At 25.2% G+C, this 22,963-nt stretch overlaps 11 protein-coding genes across 11 annotated transcripts; 7 read left to right on the top strand and 4 right to left on the bottom strand.

The window, feature by feature from the left end:
- Window positions 1–791: 791 nt before the first annotated feature.
- On the top strand, window positions 792–4,410 carry DICPUDRAFT_98981 (uncharacterized protein; the record flags this gene model as incomplete). Its single annotated transcript, XM_003291320.1, has 4 exons — window positions 792–3,651; window positions 3,719–3,837; window positions 3,904–4,273; window positions 4,352–4,410. The coding sequence occupies 4 exons, from the start codon at window positions 792–794 to the stop codon at window positions 4,408–4,410; spliced, it is 3,408 nt and encodes a 1,135-aa protein (XP_003291368.1).
- A 778-nt stretch (window positions 4,411–5,188) lies between these two features.
- On the top strand, window positions 5,189–6,180 carry DICPUDRAFT_155955 (uncharacterized protein; the record flags this gene model as incomplete). Its single annotated transcript, XM_003291319.1, has 3 exons — window positions 5,189–5,437; window positions 5,496–5,989; window positions 6,159–6,180. The coding sequence occupies 3 exons, from the start codon at window positions 5,189–5,191 to the stop codon at window positions 6,178–6,180; spliced, it is 765 nt and encodes a 254-aa protein (XP_003291367.1).
- Window positions 6,181–6,464: 284 nt separating this feature from the next.
- Window positions 6,465–7,293, top strand: DICPUDRAFT_95343 (uncharacterized protein). The gene is made up of 2 exons (XM_003291318.1): window positions 6,465–6,655; window positions 6,722–7,293. Exons 1-2 carry the CDS (start codon window positions 6,491–6,493, stop codon window positions 7,226–7,228), a joined length of 672 nt encoding a protein of 223 aa, XP_003291366.1. The 5' UTR covers window positions 6,465–6,490; the 3' UTR covers window positions 7,229–7,293.
- Window positions 7,294–7,309: 16 nt separating this feature from the next.
- On the bottom strand, window positions 7,310–9,847 carry DICPUDRAFT_38852 (uncharacterized protein; the record flags this gene model as incomplete). The annotated part of the gene is made up of 2 exons (XM_003291307.1): window positions 7,310–9,701; window positions 9,774–9,847. The coding sequence occupies 2 exons, from the start codon at window positions 9,845–9,847 to the stop codon at window positions 7,310–7,312; spliced, it is 2,466 nt and encodes an 821-aa protein (XP_003291355.1).
- A 348-nt stretch (window positions 9,848–10,195) lies between these two features.
- DICPUDRAFT_155952 (uncharacterized protein) lies at window positions 10,196–11,291 on the top strand (the record flags this gene model as incomplete). The annotated part of the gene is made up of 2 exons (XM_003291317.1): window positions 10,196–10,690; window positions 10,755–11,291. The coding sequence occupies 2 exons, from the start codon at window positions 10,196–10,198 to the stop codon at window positions 11,289–11,291; spliced, it is 1,032 nt and encodes a 343-aa protein (XP_003291365.1).
- Window positions 11,292–11,630: 339 nt separating this feature from the next.
- DICPUDRAFT_155951 (uncharacterized protein) lies at window positions 11,631–13,255 on the top strand (the record flags this gene model as incomplete). Its single annotated transcript, XM_003291316.1, has 3 exons — window positions 11,631–11,983; window positions 12,066–12,341; window positions 12,418–13,255. The coding sequence occupies 3 exons, from the start codon at window positions 11,631–11,633 to the stop codon at window positions 13,253–13,255; spliced, it is 1,467 nt and encodes a 488-aa protein (XP_003291364.1).
- A 169-nt stretch (window positions 13,256–13,424) lies between these two features.
- DICPUDRAFT_38848 (uncharacterized protein) lies at window positions 13,425–14,152 on the bottom strand (the record flags this gene model as incomplete). The annotated part of the gene is made up of 2 exons (XM_003291306.1): window positions 13,425–13,802; window positions 13,883–14,152. 2 exons carry the CDS (start codon window positions 14,150–14,152, stop codon window positions 13,425–13,427), a joined length of 648 nt encoding a protein of 215 aa, XP_003291354.1.
- A 226-nt stretch (window positions 14,153–14,378) lies between these two features.
- DICPUDRAFT_82028 (uncharacterized protein) lies at window positions 14,379–16,973 on the bottom strand (the record flags this gene model as incomplete). The annotated part of the gene is made up of 1 exon (XM_003291305.1): window positions 14,379–16,973. One exon carries the CDS (start codon window positions 16,971–16,973, stop codon window positions 14,379–14,381), a length of 2,595 nt encoding a protein of 864 aa, XP_003291353.1.
- Window positions 16,974–18,058: 1,085 nt separating this feature from the next.
- Window positions 18,059–19,488, top strand: DICPUDRAFT_38849 (uncharacterized protein; the record flags this gene model as incomplete). Its single annotated transcript, XM_003291315.1, has 2 exons — window positions 18,059–18,178; window positions 18,280–19,488. The coding sequence occupies 2 exons, from the start codon at window positions 18,059–18,061 to the stop codon at window positions 19,486–19,488; spliced, it is 1,329 nt and encodes a 442-aa protein (XP_003291363.1).
- A 332-nt stretch (window positions 19,489–19,820) lies between these two features.
- DICPUDRAFT_38833 (uncharacterized protein) lies at window positions 19,821–20,681 on the top strand (the record flags this gene model as incomplete). Its single annotated transcript, XM_003291314.1, has 4 exons — window positions 19,821–19,887; window positions 19,958–20,022; window positions 20,101–20,338; window positions 20,416–20,681. The coding sequence occupies 4 exons, from the start codon at window positions 19,821–19,823 to the stop codon at window positions 20,679–20,681; spliced, it is 636 nt and encodes a 211-aa protein (XP_003291362.1).
- A 58-nt stretch (window positions 20,682–20,739) lies between these two features.
- On the bottom strand, window positions 20,740–22,898 carry DICPUDRAFT_82025 (uncharacterized protein; the record flags this gene model as incomplete). The annotated part of the gene is made up of 2 exons (XM_003291304.1): window positions 20,740–20,962; window positions 21,036–22,898. Coding segments are annotated over 2 exons (2,085 nt in total), but the record flags the coding sequence as incomplete, so codon positions are not given.
- Window positions 22,899–22,963: the final 65 nt, after the last annotated feature.

Below are 22,963 nucleotides of genomic sequence, written 5' to 3'. Positions count from 1 at the left end.
TGTGCGTGTGTATGTGTGTGAATAAGATTAACAATTAAATTAAAAAAAAAAAAAAATAAAAATAAAAAAAATAAAATAAAAAAAACAAAAATTTTAATACATTATATTAACATATTTTTTTTTTTTTTTAATAATTTTATTTCTTTTCTTTTATTTTTTTATTTTTAATTTTAATTATATATTTTTTTTTTGATTTATTAATTATTTTTTTTCAAATTCTATTATTACTATCATTTATTTATTTAAATTTTAATTTTCCATTATTACTATACACTCACCTTGTATCTTTATTATTTTTTATTATTTTTTTTTATATCTTTTTATATTTATCCATAGACATACACAAATAATCAAATATATAATAAAAATAAAATTTAATCAATCTATAATAATTTATTTATAAAAGTCATTATAATAATTAAATACATATTAAAATTGTTATAATAATTGCTTAATATAATATTATATTTATAATTTAAAAAGTTTATTTATTTTTGTGTTTTTTTGTTTTTTTATTTTTTAATTTAATTTTATAAAATCTCATTTTTTAATCTTCTACATATTTTAATTGATAGTATTTTTGTAATAAATAATAAACTAAAGACATAAAGTAAAGAAAAAAAATAGAGATAACAGTAATTTTTTTTATAATATTAGAAACCAACTTTTCAAACCACCCACACTTTTTCCCCCCAAATATAAAAAAAAATTAATAAATTATATATAAAAAAATAAAATATTAATAACAACACCCCAACACTTGTATATACACACTTTTTTATATATTTAATATGGAAACTATTAGTTTAAATGATAGTAATGGTTCAATTTCAAATATAAATAATCATCATCGCCTACATTCAAATATGGGTGACTGTATAATAGATAGAGAAGATTTAATTGATATGGCAAATATAAAAATGAAAGGAGATATAGATTCATTGGAGTACCGAATAGAGAGGACCAAGAAATCAATAGATATAATAAGAGATTCGTTATTATCATCAAAATCAGTTGAAGAGCAAAGTAAAATTAAAAATCAAATTGTATCATACAACCATATTCTAAATGATTTAGAGTCAAAACTATCATTAATAAAGGGTACAGATATAACAAATAACAATAAGATAGAAAGAAAAGATTCAAAAAAAAAGCTTATAGAAATATCAATAACAACCGATGATCAATCTAATAATAATATTGATAATAATAAAAATGATTGTTCAATATCAAATGATACATACGATAATAAAAATGGTACTCAGGTTTCGAATTTTCAAGTTTTAGATTCAGTTTCTTCTCCATCTCAGTTAATAAGTGGGTCATTTTCTTCTTCGTCATCATCATCCCCTCCACCTCGTACATCTTCAAATGACCATTTATATAGTAATATTGAAGTATATAACATCAATAATAACACCAATAGTAATGGTAATAATAATAATAATAATAATAGTTCCGATAATACAAATAACAATAATAATGATAACAGTAACAGGAACGATGAAGATAAGCAAGATGGCCAATTTAGTATAGTAAATAAGCAGGGTTTAGAGAAATTATTATCATCATCAATATCATCATCAGCCTCATCATCATCTTCATCATTTTCATCATCATCGACAGTTTCTTCAGTATACCAATATTCTTACCCAAAATCGTTTACTCCATATATTCCATCAGATAATAACTTAGAGGAAAGAATTGATGCATTGCAAATTATTAAATTAATTCATTTCGAATATAGTAGACACTCCAAAGATAAAACCAGTATCTTAGATAATTTAATGTATAATATTAATTTAAACCCCCAACCAAGTTTTAAACAAGCATCCAGTCAAAATTTGGATCAAAAATCACTAAATTCAAATTTATCAACACCAGATATAGTTTTCAATAACAATTTATTAAGGAATCAAAAAAAATTACAAAGTTTATCCGGTGACTTAAATAAACCACCAAAGTCCCCAGAGGAAACATATTTATGCAGTCCGCTAGATGAGGAGGAGTTATCAAATTATTATTCCCACAGTTTTGTAGCTCCCAAAGTTTCAAAGTCAACATCAAATCGTCATCACTCAAGCCAAAATTCCCACGAAAAAAATACACCTAAAGTTGTGGTCTTTGAAAAGAGTGAGCCCGGTACTTTTGTTTTTAAAAAAGAAAAGGTCCCAAAGTTAAAAGATTCCAATGTAAACCATCTTTTTAATAGTAGTTATAGCAGTGGTTTAAATTCAATCACAGGATCAACAAAAAACAATAGTAATAGAAATTCATGCATTGGTTTTAATCCATATCCAAATAATTTCAATACAGTTAATGGTAATAATGATGATGTAGACCATTATTATGATTCATTTCACAATACTGAGCTCTTGGACGAAGATGTTTTAGTTTATGATGATTTGGCCGATGATACAATGAACGATGACGACACTGTTTCGGGTTATACCCAAGATTCAAGTACAACTAATTTTAAAATTTCCCCCATCGTTTCTCCAAATAATAACAATAATAACACTGACAATCCAAACCAACTACAACAACCAACAATTACTGTAAATCAACAACCATCAATACCCATATTACAAACAAACCATAGCACTCATGAGTTAGGTGTTCAAAACCTTGGTGCCCGTGGACATAACAGAAAACAGCATTTAAGATCATTATCACATGGTGTAATCAAAACCCCATTTACAGATAATAAGCTTAAAACTCTTCAAATTTTTGTTCCAACCGAGCCTTATACATGTAAATTAGAAATTACAATTGAGGAAAATGTAACAGTAGAAAGATTAATTAGCGAGGTAATAGATCTATGTATAAAAGAAAAAAGAAAAATTCAGTATTATAAAAAATTAAAGTTGCAATCGGAAAATAATAAATCTCCAACCTCCACCTCAAACAATGGTCTATTAAATAGTAACAATAGTAACAATAGTAACAATATAAATAGCAGCAATAATAGTAATGCCACTACCAATAATAATAACAATAATGTTAATAAAAATATAATATCGCCACCTTCATCTTCAATTGTATCATCATCATCAACATCTCCAGTAACCATTTCAAACAATAGCAGTCATAATAGCGGAAGCGCAACCAGCAGTATTAATAGTAGTACAAACAGCGCGTCAAGCAATCAAACACCAACACCATCAATTAAAGAGTTTGAATCTTTAACATTCCCATTTTTAATTTATACAAATCACCGTGATTATATGTTAAGAAAATCAGATGAAAATGGTGATGTAGATTTTTGTACTCCACCAATCATCAGAACAACAGAAATTAAAAAATTAACCAATGATTGTTTTTCATTAGTGATTCATCCTAAAGCAATTAGAGATCTTTCAAATCATCCACAAATATTTAGAGTTTACATTGAACAGTCTCAAAAAACCTCACAAACCTCAAATGGAAAGCCAGCAGAAAAGCCTAATAATGGGGTTAAAAACTCAGTTGCAGTTATATATAAATCAACATCAACTCTCCAATCAATTAAATCATCCATTTGTAAAAAAGAAAAATTGGAGTTAAATTTATGTGTATTTATGACAATGAATAACGAAGTTATACAGAATGAAAAAATAACTCTTATAGAATTAAATCTACCAGGCGTGAAATTAGTTTATGACCAACATAGTAAGTAGTTTATAAAAAATTTATAATTTAAACAGTATTAATTAACCAAATTAATTATTATTTATAGAACCACAGGTGCATAAATCAGTTTCATTTGTTTCAGAGGTTGGAAATGCTCCAAGACCAATCACTAAATTATTAGGGCCTATTTTCTTTTTCACACCAGATAATGTTTGTGAAATAAAAGTAATATAATTATAATATAAAAATAATTTATTGTATTAAATACTAATTTTTTTATTTTAAATTTAGCAATATGTTATTTCAAAAATTAATAAATTTGGAGTTAAAAAAGATAGATATATGGAGATCAATAAAGATAAAATTGTATATTCACCTATAGATGTTATGTCAACTTTACCACCTCCATCAATGGTACCTCAAAATATAAATACCATGAATAACACACTTCAACCACAAAACACATTACTTCAATCATTACAGCCACAGACCACACCACAAAAAAATAATAAGTTCTTTAAATCATTCAGCTCAAAAGAAATCAAAACCCCTTTCCAAATGATTGGAGATATTACCGGTGTTGGAACTGTTATTAACAAACCATCGTCATTTTATCTTAAATGTAATGGTAAAACCCATGAATATTATTCATCTGATTCAGGTAAATATTTAATTTAGTTTTAACATTTTAAAGAATAATCATTTAATTATTAACATCTTTTTTAATTTTTTATTTCAGATGAAATTGTTGCCAAAATTCAATTTATTATTAGATCAAAAAAAGAGAAATTAATTTAAATAATTTTAATTTAAATCAAAAAAAAAAAAAAAAAAAAAAATAATAAATAATAATATTATTTATTTGTTAAATTATATTTTTAAAAAACAATCACTTTCTAAATAAAAATTATATTTAGTTAATTATTTTCAAATAATTAAGATAAAAATACATTTGATTGCATTTTAATTAATTGTGTTTGTTTTTGTGTCAACACATCGAACATTTTAAAATATTTAATTCAATTAATTGTAGGGAATATTTTAATAATAATATGAAATAGATATATGTTTTTTTATATAAATAAAATTTTTCATTTTATATTTTGTGGTTGAGTGGTTGTATTGTTGTTGTGGGTGTGGGTGTGTGATATTTATATCTTTTTTTTTTTTATTTTTTTATTTTTTTAAATTTACATATTGTTTTGTTAATCTCTGCACAAATTTGATCTTTTTTTCGGTTTATATGATATAAATAATTATATAAAATATATCAAAAATAAAAAAATAAAAAAAATATTTTAAAAAAAATTATAAATAATTATTTTTTAATTTTAATATTTATAAAATAACAATTTTGTATATTTGTATATTTTTAATAACAAATAGTATTTTAGATTATTTTTGGGTTTTTTTATGTAATTTTACTTTTGTTGTATAATAATAATTTATTTTTTCTATTTTTTTTTTCTTTCTTTTTTTCCTTTAAATAATTTTTTTTTTTTAACATCATTTTTATATAATATATAAAATGATGAAGATTGTATTATTATTTATTATAAATGTTTTTATTTATAGTATGAAAGCAGAATGCCCAATAGAGCAAGTAAAACATAAAAGTACAGCAACCTATTATACTGATCCTCAACATGGTAATTGTGGATATGGTGAATTGATGGGTAGAACAGGTCCAGGAACAATGATGGTAGCAGCACTTTCAACAAAGTTTTACGATGATTCTAAAAGCTGTGGCCAATGTTTCAATATTTTTTCTCCTTATACAAATAGATCCTTGGTAGTAATGGGGACAGATAAATGTCCAGATAAAGTAAGTTTATATATCTATTTAAAAAAAAAAAAAAAAAACTAATTAAATAAAAATATAGGGGTGGTGTGAAGCAGACTATCATTTTGATTTAACTACCGATGCTTTTGATGTACTAGGTCCAAGACTTGATGGTGTTTTATATAACTTGGAGTTTTATAAAGTACCATGTCAAATAAAAGGAAATGTTAAAGTAATGATGAAAGATGGTTCAAACCCATTTTGGACTTCATTCTTAGTTTTTAACTCTAATATTGGAGTTAAGCAAGTATCCATTAAATTATCTGGAAGTGATCAGTTTAAACCTCTACCAATAACTTCATACAATTATTGGGATTCACCAAGTATGACTCCAGGTGAATTCGAATTACGTATCGAGTCGATTGGTGGTGAATTTATCTACACTAAAATATCATCAGTAGAAAGTAATAAAATTATCGATACCGAAACCCAATTCACTGTTGAAGGCTGCGATAGTGGAGAAATAAATTACGATGATCCTTATGCTCCATTTAGAATACCATCAGATTCATCCAGAATTTTACCACCAACCATGTATATTATTTTTTTAATTTCAGTTTTATTATTTATCATTATCAATTCATTTAAATAAAATAAAGTTGTTATAAAAAAATATATCTAAAAAATCTAATAATTTTTTTTTTTGATAATTATTATAATAAATTGGGTTATATTTTTTGGTAAAGTGTTTCTTACACATTAGCATTCAAAGAAAAAGAAAATAAAAAAATATCTTTATTTTGATTTTTTTTTTTCTGATTTTTTTTATGTGGAGCAATTTTTTTTTTTAAAAACTATTTTTTTTATTTTTAAATAATTATTCAGCAAAAATGAAATTATTTGTATTTTTATTATTTATCTTTAATTTTTATTATATAAATGGTGACGAATGCCCATTTGAACAAGTTAAAAATTCAGCATCTGCTACATATTATGAAGGTATTTATAACATTAACACTAAAAAGAAATTTTATTTATAAAACTAATTAATTTTTTTTAGATTTGAACAATGGTAATTGTGGGTTTGGAAATTTAATGGGACCAACCGGACCAGGAAATTTATTTATTGCAGCATTAAACACATTTTTTTATGATGATGCCAAAAACTGTGGACAATGCTATAACATTTTTTCACCATATACCAATAGATCTGTAGTTGTTATGGCTACTGATCAATGTCCAGGAGGAGAACATTGCAGTGTAACTATTTAATTATTTAATTATATTAAGCTTTAAAAAGTATACTAATAAAAAAATTATCAATAGAATAATAATTATCATTTTGATTTATCTCCACAAGCATTTGATGTACTTGGAGCAAGAAGTATTGGTGTTTTAAAGAATTTAGAGTTTTATAAGGTACCATGTCAAGTCGATGGCAATGTTAAAATTATGATGAAGGATGGATCAAACGACTATTGGACTGCATTCTTAATTTTTAATTCAGATATCGGAATTAAGCAAGTATCAGTTAAAAAAACTGGATCTGACCAATTTGTTAATTTAAAGTTATCTGATTACAACTATTGGATTTCACCAGATATGAAACCAGGTGAATTTGAAGTACGTATTGAATCTCTTGGCGGTGAATTTATCAATACCAAAATATCAGCCATAGAAAGCAATAAAATTGTCGATACCCAAACAAAATTCACTACTGCCGGATGTGTTGATGCCGATAGCTCTGCATTCGCTGAACTCCCAAATAGCTCATCAAAACTATCATCAGCTTTATTCTTTGTATTATCATCTATTATTTTATTTATTTTTTAAATAATGTAAAATACAAATGTATTTTTAAATAAAATTTATTTAACTATTTATTAGAAAAAAAAAGTACATATTTACAATTATTTATGGTTTATCATGATATTCTGTATATAATGGTATAGTTGGAGGTAAACCTTTTTTTGTTCGAATATTCATAGCAATGTTGGTCGAAATATCATCAATACCAACAACCCCACCTATTTGTGACCAATGACTGAATATATGTTGATTAAAGGTTTTATCTGATAGTTGCTTTAATTCATTTTCAAAACCAACAGACTCAATAACTGGCAATTGAATAATAACACTTGATTTTTGACTATTTCGAGATGGATATTCGGTGATAATTGAACCTCTTTTTCGTTTTACTAGATTAAAGACATCTTGGGATATAGCGTGTGGAACATTAATTTGACTGTTATAAATTGGTTCGAGCAGAACTGGTGAAGCCGATAATTGTGAAGCGTAAAGAGCACGACGAGTTGTTGGAATTACAAATGAATAACCTCCTCTTACTATAGGAACTTGATTTTTATAAACATCGCCTAGATTAAAACGAACTCCCCATAACTTATTTCCACAAATAGGACCCTCTTTAATAACCCAATTAAAAGCCTGTATTAATCCATCTTTTATATCTTGAAGATCCATAGGTTGGATTGACCCCATAAATAAATTTGTATTTAAATCCTCTGGTCCAAAAGCCCAAATATTTTTTATGTCTAATTTTTCCCAACCATAATCCTTACACAATTTATCACTAAATTCTTTTTGGCTATATTTTGACGGATCTAAACTACCAACTTGAATATCAACTGCCACATCGATTTGAAGTGGTTGTGCCTTCATGTAAACCCTACTGTGTTTATTTGGTGATTTGGCGCAACAAACTAAAGAAGATTCTTGGCTAACCGATTCTCTATAGGGTATGATAAGATCTGATATATTAATATCAACTGATGGAATGAATATTTCTTTTAAAACCTTGAACAAAACATTTAAATGAAATTGACCCGTACCACACACTAAAATTTCACCGGTTTCTTCAAAAGAAATGTTGGCCACTTGATCAATAACAGCTAGCTTTTTTAAGCCCTCCATGAGAGCAGGAAGATCATTTGGACTATTTGGGCTGATGGATTTACTTAAAATTGGATAGGTTGGGAGTTTTATATAACGAATAATATTGCGAGATTTTCCTAAACCTGATGTGGCTGTAAACGAATTTGATAAACATGAACTTTTTAAACCTGATAAACATACAATATTTCCGGAAGTGCATTCATCTATTTCCATATTTGAATCATTATTGATTATTAGATTGATGCCATATTTATCTGTTGTAAAAACTTCATTTTTTCTATTAATAATTGCAATTTTTTCACTTTTTTTAATAGTTCCTGAAAAAATACGACCTATTGCATTTATTTGACCAAAACTATTTACTGATAATGTTGAAATAAAAATTACCAGTGGACCATCTCTATTGCAAAATGAAATTGATTTTGCATATTCATCGTCCATTGAACCTTCATATAGTCCATTAACTCTATATTTTTGTGCATACAATGGTGATGGTATGTTATTAGCCATCATTGATAAAACTGTTTCTTCTAATGGTAAAAATAGGCAAAGGACTTCTTTTACTAATTCTTTTCCCTTTAATACTTCCAATTGCTGATCTGAAATCTTGATGTTTAAAGATTCATTTATCTGTTTTAGCTTTACCATATCATCATCCATAATTGCTCTTATTATTTGATAAATTGGACGCAGTATAAATTGACAAAAAGATCTTTCTAATTTTGAACCATTTGCTGATGAGATTGGATCTGATGTCCACTTCTTTGTTGTATCATCATAATAATTGTTACCCCAGAGACGTTTCAATAGAGATTGTTTTGGAATGTTATGTTTTTGTGAGTATCTATTTGCAAAACTATCTAATCTAAATGCCCATCCATCCAAAGCAGAACCAAATGCCACAGAACCATTCTTTGGGTCGACACTAAAATCCGTGCTGAAAGCGGAACACTCGATATTAACATTAAATAAATCGACTGATTTATCGAGTGCCAAATAAACTTGCTCTAATTCTATCTGTGGATCAATGAAAAAGTGGTCTAATTTATTGATAAACAGGGTGGGTTTATTATTTTCAGATATTAATGGACGTACAATGGATTCACCCCCAAAACTGAATCCCTCGAAGCCATCGACTACAAACAATGATCCATCGGTAATACGAAGTCCTGCCACTACCTGGGCCTTTAAATCTAAATGACCTGGTGTATCAATTAGATTTATATAATATTCTTTAGATAACTCTGTAAAGAAAATTGAATTGAATTGTAGTTTGGTTGTAATTTCATTTATTTCACTATTTAATTTATCTTCTTCGACCACAGTACCATCGTTAACCACGCCCGCTTTTTTAACTAACCTTTTAAATATTGAAGTTTTTCCATTGTTAATCCTTACAAGTAAAAAAAAATTGTTAATAATTGGAAAATATTATTAATTAATTAATAATTATATTAAAACCTACTGCCCAACTATAGAAATATTTCTTATATTCTCTGAAATAGTAATAACTTTTTTAATTTTTTCGTTTGAAACCATTATTATTAATTAAAAAAATTAAATTAAAAATTTTAAAAAAATTTAAAAAAAAATATATTTTTTAGTTTAAAATTTAAAAAAAAAAAAAAGATATTTTTAAGAAATTTTATCAAATAATAGTATTTGTAAAGAAATTCTTATAAATCTGCTCATTTATATGCATATATGTAAATCTTATTTTAAATTATATTAAAATTCCCAGGAAAAAAATTCCATTCCTGTGAAACCAACCAAAAATAAAATTTAAAAAAAAAAATAAAATTTTAAAAAAAATAAAAAATGATTTTTTTTTTTTTTTTTTTTTTAAATTTCCACAAGTATCTTTAACAACAACTATCTAATAATACAATGAAAATTTTATTTGTAACATTATTATTATTTATTTATTGTAATTTTTGTTTTTGTATTTCACAAAACCATTTTAATAAAAATGGTGATGAAAAATCAATTCATTTCGATGTAAAATCATTGGGAAGTAGCAATGATAATCCAGCTTTATGTGGAACTCCAAATTCTCAACAATTGGAACAATATATCAACGGTTTAGTTGGATCATATGGATATTGTAATGGTACAGAGTGGGCAGTTACAGATTTTAAAACATTTAATATTCAAAGTTCAAACTCACAAAATCCACAACAAACAGCATCAACCATCAAACTTTGGGTTCTCTTATCAGTTTTCAAAGATATTGAAGCCGGTTTATATACTTTAGATAAACAAATTGAATGCTCAACTGGTTTAATTACCGTCGAACAATGTATTGCTCTTATGATTGGTGTCTCTGATAATTGTGCCACTTATTCATTAACTGCTTTAACCAAATTATCAAGTGTTAATGCTGTATGTATTTTATCAAACTATCTGCAAAAATGTTAAAATATTTATTTTTTTTATTTTTTATTAGTTATTTAAAACTTTAGGTATGGATGATTCCCAATTCCACGAATGGTGTTTTACCACATGTTTAGGTTATTCCTCCCCATGTCCAAACAATGATGGAACTGGTGATAATAATGTTTTATCATCACATGACGTAATTCATGGTCTTACCTTATTACACGAAGGTCAAATTTTAAATGAAACCTTTACCGCATTAACTTATAAATTCCTTTTAACTGCTCATGGTTGGCAACCAATGCTTGGCTACTATGTACCAGCACCAGTTGCTCATAAACAAGGTTGGTTACCAGCCAACGAAGGTTTCAATCCATTCACCGAAAATGATGAAGCAACTGTTTTCAGTGAGTGTGGTGATTATGCCGCCAGTGTAATGATTACCAGAGATTGGTCCAATCCACAAGAAGATACCATCGCCCTTCAATTAGGTGCCACTATCGGCAAATATATTTATTGTACCATGGTTCCATTTGGCTATACCAATGACGGAGCTCCATGTTCAATTACTTTATCACAACAAATCCCTTCACCAGCTTGTCAATAAATAATAAAAAAAATTTTAAAAAAAACAATACAATCAATTTTATCTGTGTTATATTTTCAAATTACAAATTTTTTTTTTTTATATTTTATTTTTATATTTTTTATTGTTTTTTATTATATTTTAATATTTTCCTATTTTTAATATTTGATTAAAATTATTCACAAAATAAATAAATAAAATTTAATTAAAAAAAAATAAAAATAAAAAATTTTCGTTTTTAAAAAAAAAAAAAAAAATTTTTAAAAATCTTTTTATTTTCGTTTTTTTTTTTTTTTTTTTTTCATTAGCCAGCAGAATTTTTTTATTTATACAAATAAATTTTTGTTATCGAAATATAAAATGGTCACCAAAACTAATACCAATACCAAAACAACCACCACAAAAGCTGCTACCACTACTACAAAGGTTGCTGCTGCTGCCGCTGCTGCCACCGCTACAAAGGTTGCTGCTGCCGCCGCTACAAAGGTTGCTGCCACTAAAACCGTCGCTGCTAAAGCTACCAATACTACCAGTAAAGTTAATGTTATTAATAAAGAAAAAGCCATCGAAGCAATCAATGCAGTCATTAAATATTCAGAAATCAAAAAGAATGCTCAACCATTAAATATTTTAGATGATGATAATGAAAATCTTTTCGTTTCAATCGAAACTGATAAATACTACCACGATGTTCAATTCAAACCATATCACATGTAAATATTCTTATATTTTTTTAAATTTTATTTTAAAAACACTAACATTTGTTTGTTTATTAAATTAATTAAAAATATATAGTACTGTTCCACATCAAATTTATGATTTATCAAGCAAAAGAAGTTTAATTATTATTCAAGGTAATAAAGAACAAGCTATGGATCTTAAAACTAAAATTACAGAAATGGGTTTCACAGGTTTATTCGATGTTACTTCAATGAAACAATTCAAAAAAGATTACATTACACCAGAATTAAAAATCAAACTTACAAAACAATATGAAGAATTTATTGTCGATTCAAGATTCAAACAAAAAATCCAACACAATTTCGGTAAAGAAATTTATTTATCAAAACAGTAAATATTATCATTATTATTATAGCGTACTTTTTTATTAAATTTTTTAATTAACTTTATTATATTATTTTTACAGATCACCAAAAAAAGTTGAAGTCGATTTAAATAACCCAGTTAAAATTATTGAAACATTAAATAAATTAAATAGATTAGTTTTAATTAGATCATTTAGCAAATTATTATTCACTCTTCCAATTGGTAATTTTGAACTTGGTGTAGAAAAACTCATTGAAAATCTTTCAGTTATTCTCGATGAAATTTATTCCAAATTACCAGAAAAACTCCAATCAATCCAATCATTAGCTATTAAAGCATCAGATATTCGTTTACCATTTTATGTTAATGTCAAAGTACCAGAAGGTCTTATTTTTGACCAAAAGAAACAAGAAGTCAGTTTAACCAAAGAAGCTTTAGAAGAATTAGCTAGAAAACAAATGGAAATGGACAGTGATGATGATTTTGAAGATTTTGAAGATTTTGAAGATGATGAAGAAGAAGAAGAAGAAGAACAAAAACCAATTACCACCAATAAAAAGAGAGCAACTCCAGAACCAGTAAAAAAAACTGAAGAAAAACAATCAACTCCAAATAAAAAAGTTAAAACCACTCCAGTTAAAGTAGCTGAAAAACCAACTCCAGCAGCTAAAGAATCAACTCCAGTTAAACAAACAACCACCAAAGAATCAACTCCAGTTAAACAAGTTAAAGATGCTCCAGCTGTTAAATCAACTCCAGCCAAACAAGTTAAAGAAACTCCAGTTAAACAAGTTAAAGAAACCCCAGTTAAACAAGTTAAAGAAACTCCAGTTAAGCAAGTTAAAGAAACTCCAGTTAAACAAGTTAAAGAAACTCCAGTTGTTAAAGCTACTCCAGTCAAAACAACTCCAGTTAAAAAAACCCCAGCCAAAAAATAAAAGTTTATAATATATAAATATATATAAAAAAAAAAAACAAATAAAAAAAACAAATAAAAAAAAATTTTAAAAAAAAAATACAAATTTGTATAGATTTTAATTATATAATTCTTTATTTACATGTAATATTATAAATATAATATTTTATAATATTTTTATTTTATTTATTTTATTTAAAATTTTGATCATAAACTTTTCTAAGATGAATTGAAATATCGTGAATTGGCATACCAGTTACATTATAGAAATCTCCATCAATTCTCTTTATAAATGAACCTGCAGGTATTTCTTGAATTCCGTATGAGCCGGCTTTATCTAATGGTTTATAATTTTCGACATAATATTCTATTAAATCTGATGATAAATTATCAAATTCTACTTGAGTTAGGGTATAAAAACTTTCTTGACCCTTCTTTTGATTAGATTCATTGTTGAACTCTATATGAACAGCAGTACAAACAAAATGAGATTTTCCACTTAAAAATGCCAACATTTCCTTTGCTTCCTTTAATGACTTTGGCTTTTCAAAGATTTTATTATTATAAACCTATAATAAAAATAAGAGAAGAAATTAATTAGATGCAATGAAAATTGTAAATTTATTTATTAATTTTATTTAATAGTTACAACTATACTATCGGCACCTATAGTAATATTTGGATATTTATTATTCTTTTCAAAAAGTTGTCTATTTGTATGTATAGCTTTTAATTTGGCATTTTCTAAACAATAGTCATATGCTGATGAAAATTTTGATTTATCTAAATTTTCTTCAAATTTAGATTCAACTATTTCGAATTTTAGTCCAAGCTTTGATAAATATTCTATTCTTCTTGGAGAACCTGATGCTAAAACTATTTTAAAACTATTTAATCTTTCCAGAACATCTAATAACATTTTATGATGATGTATGATTATAAAACAAATTAATTTTAAAAAAAACGAAAAAAAAAAAATAAAAAAAAAATAAATTAAAATATTTAAATTAAAAAAAAATAAAAAAATAAAAAAAAAATAAAAATCTATAGATATAGCTTTAAAGTTAAACTAACTATATTTATTTATCAAAAGAAAAAAAGACAAAAATATTATTATTTTTTTTTTATAAAAAATAAAAAAAATTCTATTCTGTAAAATTAAAAATATAAATTTCTTTTAAATAGCCCGCAATATTTTGATTTTTTATAAAGTATTGTGCCAATTGTTTATTTTTAAAATGACAGTTGATAAATTCGTAAATTAAACTATAGTGTACAATGTTGTATATCTTGAAATTTAAAAATATTTGAAATTTATTTAAAACAAGGTCAAAGATTGGAATTGATGGGTGTTGTGTTGCTGGAATTAAAATTTGTTTTAAAATGCATTCTTTATATTCATTTGCTTTATCATCGTCAGAATCCATAATGTTAAATATTTCTTGAATTGATTTTAAATCCCTGTTATCTAAAATGAAAGCCAAATATGGTCTATCATTGCTAAATAACTCCTTTGAGTAATTTGAGAATAATATTTTATAGTTTTTCGACAAAACTAAATATTTTACATACTCTTGGTGTGAGAAAATAAACCGTTTGTTTTGAATTGGTTGTGAATCATATCTTGTATTTGAATCGGTACCTGTTCTATTAGGAAAATAACTACAAACAAAAAGCCTATCCTTATTTCTATGAACGACCCAGTTGAATATTTTGATAATATTGTGGCCACATCCTCTTGAACCAAACAGTTGGAGCGGGAATATACTAAAATTGATATACTTAAAAACCTTTTTGTAATATTTATAATTATCTCGAGAGTACTTAATACTTTCTACAGAGCTACCCAAATTTAGCAATTTTAAAACATGAGGAGTTTCAGCATCGAGATATAAAGATGGCAATTGCAATGCTCTTGCTATAAACTTTATTGATGAGTTTGAAACTAAAGTTTTTTCAACTTTAATCTCTTGATTAAACTTCCATGTCAATGTTTTTCCATCGGCATGTACAAGTTTTTCATAGTGTATTAACAACTCTTCGTTACAAAAGAAAAACCATGTTGCATGTTTGTCTATTAAAAATAATGATTTGAAATTTGAATAAAGGTACTCCAGCATTTTCTTTGAAACAATATATGGGGTGATCAAAAAATTGAAACCAATCCTGTCTATATAGTCATAAATATTTCCTGAATATAACTCTGATGCAAATTCTACCAATCCTAAATTGTCATGATATACCAATAATAAAAAAAAATGGATAAATGAAAAATATGGACCTTTTTTAATTGAGTTAATTTGATCAAATTTTAAAAAACTTTCACCAATGCCAACAACATATTTGACCCTTTCATTTGCACTGGAGCAATATTTGAAAATATGTGATCTATTACCAGAATTGAAATGGGACATTAGGCAATTTAAATTTACATAAAAAAGACTGTTCGTGGCCAAATCAACGCATCCGTGGGATAATGATATTATGAAACGATCGATGGGTTGATCTGTAGTATTTGTGAATCTTTTATCTATATCATGGTCAAAAAATTTATAATATAGTGAATGCTTGGCACTATCTGATTTCTTTTTAAAGATTTCTAATAATGTATTAACATAACTATTCTTTTTTTCTGTTCTATTATATTTTATTATTAAATAATACATTTCCACCAATACTTTTATGCTTTTTAAATTATTAACATTATTAATTATATAACTAGATAAATTTGAATTTAATTGATCCTTTGTAAACTTTAATAATTTAATTTCATCAACTGTAAAATAAACTTTAGTTTCATCTTCTTCTCCAGTTCTTTTGTTATTATTGTTGATAATGGTGCTATTATCACTATTAATATTACTATTATTATCAATACCATTATATATTGTGTTATGAATATTAATTATTAATGAAATTATTTTACAAGCATCTACTAAATATTTTAATTTAAATGTTTCTTTAAATATTGATTCTTCTTCTTTGGGGGAACCTTTAAAAATTTTAGCAGAGACATCATAAAAGAAACGTGAGCTTAAAACATCTTGAGAATATAGGAAATATAATGATTTGAATTTCTTTAAAGGATTTGATTCAGTGCACCGTGCCTCTCCATAATCTTTACTTTCAATTGTAGGACTTTTAATATTTAAATCAAACTTTAAGTATTTGAGCATTTTAAGAGAACCATATAAAGAATGATTGTTTAACATCATTCGAAAAATATCTTTGGTTGGGATAAAATTAAACCTCTCTACTAAACCCTTGACTGCTGCCAAACTATTACTTAATATTGCTTGATTTAACAATGATGAATGGTTTGGTATCTGGTCTGTGTAAATTTGATTATTGAATAACCTTTGATAAAAATTGAAATCGTTCTTAATTAACCTGAATAACTTTTCAAAGTCAATAAAAAGATACTGTGATGATTTTACTTTATCTATAAATATTTCCTTTGCATTTTCATATCTATCTATTACAAAAGATATATCATATAATGATTCGTAACTAGGTGATAAAAATGAATCTAATTTTGAAAATATTTGTTTATTGATTTTTTTATTTCTGAAAACTGTCCAAAATAAATCTTCGTTTGAACCACTACTATTGTTATTTATATTATCTATATTTATATTTGTATTATTATAAGATATATTATATTCATTTGATTCTTTTGGACTATATACTATTTTATTTTTACTACTACTATTTGTATTTGTATTTGTAATTATATTCATATTTATATATTATATATTGTTATAAAAAAATAAAAAAAGCTCCATTGTATTATTATTTTATGAATTAAATTTTTAAATTAAAAGAAAAGAATCTGAATTTTAAACAAAATTAACTATTTGAGGGAATATGAAAACTTGTGTGGTATGAATTAGATAACAGAAACATTATTATAAAAAAATAAAAAGAATGATATAAAAGGGGTGTTTATTGAAAAAAAAAAATTTTAAAAGAAAATGGTGTTTATACGTATATATTCATTTTTTACAAAAACTTTAATTATTTGTGTGATCGATCAGCCCGAAACCCCCAAATTTTTTTTTTATTAAAAATATCCTGGTTTGAGTTTTTTTTTTTATTAATTATAATTTATGATAATTGAGTGATAGCGAATAAAAAAAAAAAAAAAAAAAAAAAAAAAAAAAAGGGGGATTCGGGAATTTTAATTTATTTCTTTTTATTTTTTTATTTTTAAATTATTTTTTTTTTTTTTTTTAGAGAGATATCACATAATTTTGATATTATAAAAAAGAAAAGAATATTAGAACCAAAAAAAAAAAAAGATATTTATCTTTTTTCAATTTTTTTTTTTTTTTAATAATTTTTAAAAAAAAGTTTTTTTTTATTTTTAAAAATTTTTTTTATTTTTTTTTTTTTGAATTTTTTTAAAAATTTTTGCAACACACAAAACACATACACACAATTTAAAAGAATCTAACCAACAAAAATAAAAGAGAGAAAAAAAAAAAAAAATATCTCAATCCATCAAAATAATATTTATTTAGAGTCACTAAATACACATATTTTGTACACTGTATTCTTTTTTAAAGTATAAAAAACTTTACTTTTTATTTTTATAATATTTAAAAAAAAAAAAAAAAATTATAATTTTTTTTTTTTGTTGTATATAAAATCAAACACACACATTCAAAAAAAACCCCAATTGTATCATATAAACACCCAAACACTCAATCAATCTATCAAAAATTTATTTATTTATTTATTTTTTTTTTAAAAACACACATCCAAGTATTATAGTAAATAATTAAAATAATTATAAAAAAACAACACTAAATATATTATAAAAATGTCAGCACCAATCAAACACGAAGGTTATCTCACCAAAGAAGGTGGTGGTTTTAAAAGTTGGAAAAAAAGATGGTTCATTCTTAGAGGTGGAGATTTAAGTTATTATAAAACTAAAGGAGTATGTATCATTCAATTATAATAGACTTAAAAATAATAGTAGTCGAAATTATAATAATAATAATAGTTAATATTAACATTATAATTTTTAAAAAAAAATAGGAAACTGTACCATTAGGTATTATTCATTTAAATACTTCAGGTCATATTAAAAATTCAGATCGTAAAAAGAGGGTTAATGGATTCGAAGTACAAACACCATCAAGAACCTATTTTTTATGTTCAGAAACAGAAGAAGAGCGTACAAAATGGATTGAAATTTTAATTGCAGAAAGAGAATTATTATTAAATGGAAATAAACCAAAGAAATCAGAAAAAGTTGGTGTATCAGATTTTGAATTATTAAACCTTGTTGGTAAAGGTAGTTTTGGTAAGGTTATCCAAGTTAGAAAGAAGGATACAGGCGAAATCTATGCTATGAAAGTTTTATCAAAGAAACATATCGTCGAACACAATGAGGTCGAACATACTTTATCTGAACGTAATATTCTTCAAAAAATCAATCATCCATTCCTTGTAAATCTTAACTATAGTTTCCAAACTGAAGATAAACTTTACTTTATTCTCGATTACGTTAATGGTGGTGAATTATTCTATCATTTACAAAAAGATAAGAAATTCACAGAAGATCGTGTTCGTTATTATGGTGCTGAAATTGTATTAGCACTCGAACATCTCCATTTATCTGGTGTTATTTATAGAGATTTGAAACCAGAGAATCTTTTACTCACCAACGAGGGTCACATTTGTATGACAGATTTTGGTCTTTGCAAAGAAGGTCTTCTTTCACCATCCGATAAAACTGTTACATTCTGTGGTACTCCAGAGTATCTTGCACCAGAAGTTCTTCAAGGAAACGGTTATGGAAAACAGGTCGATTGGTGGAGTTTTGGTTCACTCTTATATGAAATGCTTACAGGTCTTCCACCATTCTACAATCAAGATGTTCAAGAAATGTATCGTAAGATTATGATGGAAAAACTTACTTTCCCACATTTCATCTCTCAAGAAGCTCGTTCTCTTTTAGAACTTTTATTAGAAAGAGATCCAGAAAAACGTTTAGCTGATCCAAATCTTATTAAAAGACATCCATTTTTCCGTCAAATCGATTGGGAATTATTATTCCAAAAGAAAATTCCACCACCATTTATTCCAAATGTTAAGGGTTCAGCTGATACCTCTCAAATTGATCCAGTTTTCACTGATGAAGCTCCATCTTTAACAATGGCTGGTGAATGTGCACTCAATCCGCAACAACAAAAAGATTTTGAAGGTTTTACATATGTTGCTGAACCAGAACATTTAAGATAAATCAAAAAAAAAAAAAAGCAAACAAAATAATCAAATAATTTTAATAATTATTAATAAAATAAAAAAAAAGAAAAAAAAAAAAAGAAAGTATAATAATCATAATAATATCAACATCATAAATTAAATTAATTCTGTTTATTTGTTTAAAAATCTATAAAATCGATTAATTTTTTTTAAATATGGAAACAAAAAAAAAAAGAAAAAAAAAAACCAAATTTGTATTTTTTTATAATAAAATAAATTTATTTTTATAATTTAAAATTTTAAATATAATTATATATAATTTTTTTTTCGAAAATATTGTTTTTTATTTTTTTTAAACATTATCAAAGATGAACAAAGAAAGAGATAATGATTTATTTGGTTCTCAATTAAACCAAATATTAATATTATTACAAAGTAAAAATTAATATTTATAACATATTAAAAAAAAACAATTTATTTTATTAACATTACTATTATTTTTTAGCTGTTCAGTGTCAAATTAAAAGAATTTCTACTTTTCAAGATCAAACATATCAATGGAACACCAAGGTATTTATTTTTTTTTATAATTATTTTTTTATAAAAGTTAAAATAACAATATATTAATATATACTTTTTTTTTTATAGCATCATCAATACCTACAAAATGTTTTAAAATCATTTAATAAAATAAATGCAATTTTTAACACAAAAGAAGGAAATTTTAACGATAGCAACAACAATCAAAGTAATGACAATAAAATTATAAAAAATCAAACTTTTCACCAAAAAATAATTTCAGTTTATGATCCATTGAACCCATTTTCACAAGAATTACAATATCTTGTTATGCAAATAGACAAAGATTTATTTGATGAATTAGAAGGTAAAATTAAAAAATTAAAAACCAAAACACTAAAAACCTAATATTAATGTTCAATTTATTTTTTTAAACCAATATAGAGGAATCAATTATTATTATTTATCCTTTTATTTTAAAATGGTTCAAAGAAGAAAATCCTATCCAAATTGTTGTTGCCTTGGTCTTACTATGGGAAATATCATTAAAGTTTCATTATTTAGGAAAAAAGTTTAAAGATATCAATAAGAAATTATTAGTATGTTTAAATATTATAGAATCAAAAGGTATTATTAACAATTTACATTGTCAAGGTGTTTTCCCATTCTCTGAAGAAGAATATATTAAATTAAAAAGTTTTTTAGAATAAATATTATACAATTAAAAAGTTATTTTTTACTATTATTTTTTATTTTTATTTTTTATTTTTAATCTTTTTTAAATCTTTTCTTTGGATTTTCATTATAAATTTCTGTATTGTATTTATTTGGTGTCGGTAATGGCGATGGATTGGTTTGTGGTGATGCTGCTGCTGTGTTTGTTGAAATTAGGCCGAAAAGATTTGAATATTTTGGGATTAAATTGGAATTTGTGGTTTTTAAAAATATTTTTAAAACTCTTTCATAATCGATTAAATCGCTCCATTTTATTCTAAAATAAATAAATGATTAATTAGTATGATGCTATATAATTATGAATATTTAATTTTATTGTGAATACTTACTTTTCTTCATTATATTTCTTTAAAAATATATTATAATAATAAAGAATTTTTTCGACCAGCCTTCTAATATTTTTTAAACTAATGTTATTATTATTATTATTGTTGTTATTATTATTATTATTATTATTAGTTTCATTATTATTGTTATTTAAATAAATATCCAAAATATTATTTATATAATTCAAAGTTTGGGTTGTATTATTTTTTAACCAAAAAGTGAATAAATTAAAAGTAAAAATGTAAAAATAGCTGTCTAATAAAAGAGTTTCGGTAAAAATGGATTGATCATAAAATTTTGTTTCTTTTAATACAGTTGTTAGATTTTGTAAAACTTCACAATTTAAATAGGCATCCAGTTTACTAATGATATAGGCATATTCTTTGACTATTAAACCACTATGAACTGAATCTTCAGAGATTAACATTTGCCACATATAGTTTTGTTCAAATGATTCCCATTTGAATGATTGATCAAAGAGAGTTTTAATTTCGTTACCAAAAACCCTAAAATCGCCCATTGATATTTTATTACAAATTCTAAAATGCTGTCTTGGTGTTATATTACTGATCGTAAAATAGAGGAATTCGCTATTTCCTACCAAATAATTTGGTAAAAATTTATACAATATTGGCACAAGGAAATTGAATATACCTTCATTCTGGGCTTCTTGGCAATCGATTAAAAGTTGATCAACAAACCTGCTGGGAGAAAATTCACCACCTATTATACTCTGTTTAAATTTGATATATCCAGATAATAAATTCTTGTTGTTTAAATTGTTGTCTTGAACCGATTCTAATAATTTTTCAATTTTATAAGTTGATTCTTCTTCGATGGATATAATATTATTATTGCTATTGTTATTACTATTATTGGTACTATTGTTTGCTTCATTTTCAATCTTTACTGATACAGTTGTATGATTAATTTCATTTCCATTATTTCCATTTGCTATATGATTGCTATTATTATTTTTATTATCTATTTTGTTATTATCTTGTAGTGTATTATCACATTCAATATCTGGATAAATATATGTGCACCCATTATTTGTAATTTGTAAACCACCTTTAGAATTGACTAAGGACCAAATAATTATTTTAAAACCTATTGAAGGTGCTAATTTATAAAGTTCTTTAATTATTGTAAAAAGTTGTTCATTGATTGGATATTGTGATGGTAATGATGGTTGTGGAAGGAAGCATGCTCTAAAAAGATGATGGATAACTTGGAAATTAAAAAAATAGGAGTATGGTGAGTTAATATTTTCAAATTCTGGTTTTAATACTTGAAATAAATAGCTTATAAATGAATTGGTAGTTTCAATTTGTTGTTGGGTTGAAAGTTTTGGTATTTTTTCAATAAAATTATTTAAAATACTTTTGAATTTGCTTGATATATTTATTGGTTGGAACTCTATTTTATTACCTAATATTAATAAATTGTCAGGTATTTCAATTTTAATTTCCTCATCTAATTTAATATTTTCGTCTAAATCCATAATTTCGTTTGGTTGTTGTGATTCTTGTGATGCTATTTGTTCGTCTTGGGTTGGTAGTGCTGTAGTTGGTTGTTGTGAAGGTTGTGAAGGTTGTGAAGGTTGTGAAGGTTGTGAAGGTTGTGAAGGTTGTGAAGGTTGTGAAGGTTGTGAAGGTTGTGAAGGTTGTGAAGGTTGTGAAGGTTGTGAAGGTTGTGAAGGTTGTGAAGGTTGTGAAGGTTGTGAAGGTTGAATTGGTTGGGGTGGTAATTGTGTTAGTGCCGCTGATGCTGCTGTTGCAATAGATTGCAATTGTTGTTGTAATGGTTCTTGTTTTATTTGTAAGGCAGTTGGTTGCTGTATTTGTTGTGATGATATTGACAAACTAGGTGTGTTATTATTTGGTAAGTTAGGTTGGGATGGTTTTGGAGATGTTTGGGTAGTTGGCTG

Source organism: Dictyostelium purpureum, assembly GCF_000190715.1.
Source record: "Dictyostelium purpureum unplaced genomic scaffold DICPUscaffold_272, whole genome shotgun sequence".
Lineage (NCBI taxonomy): Eukaryota > Evosea > Eumycetozoa > Dictyosteliales > Dictyosteliaceae > Dictyostelium > Dictyostelium purpureum.
The sequence above is the reverse complement of the archived record's forward strand: the minus strand, read 5'-3'. Positions and strand labels throughout refer to the sequence as shown.

Coding starts and splice junctions, on each gene's coding strand:
- DICPUDRAFT_95343 (XM_003291318.1), top strand. CDS start 6,491: ATGGGACCAACCGGACCAGGAAATTTATTTATTGCAGCATTAAACACA. Junction 6,656..6,721: donor CAGGAGGAGAACATTGCAGT/GTAACTATTTAA, acceptor AATTATCAATAG/AATAATAATTATCATTTTGA.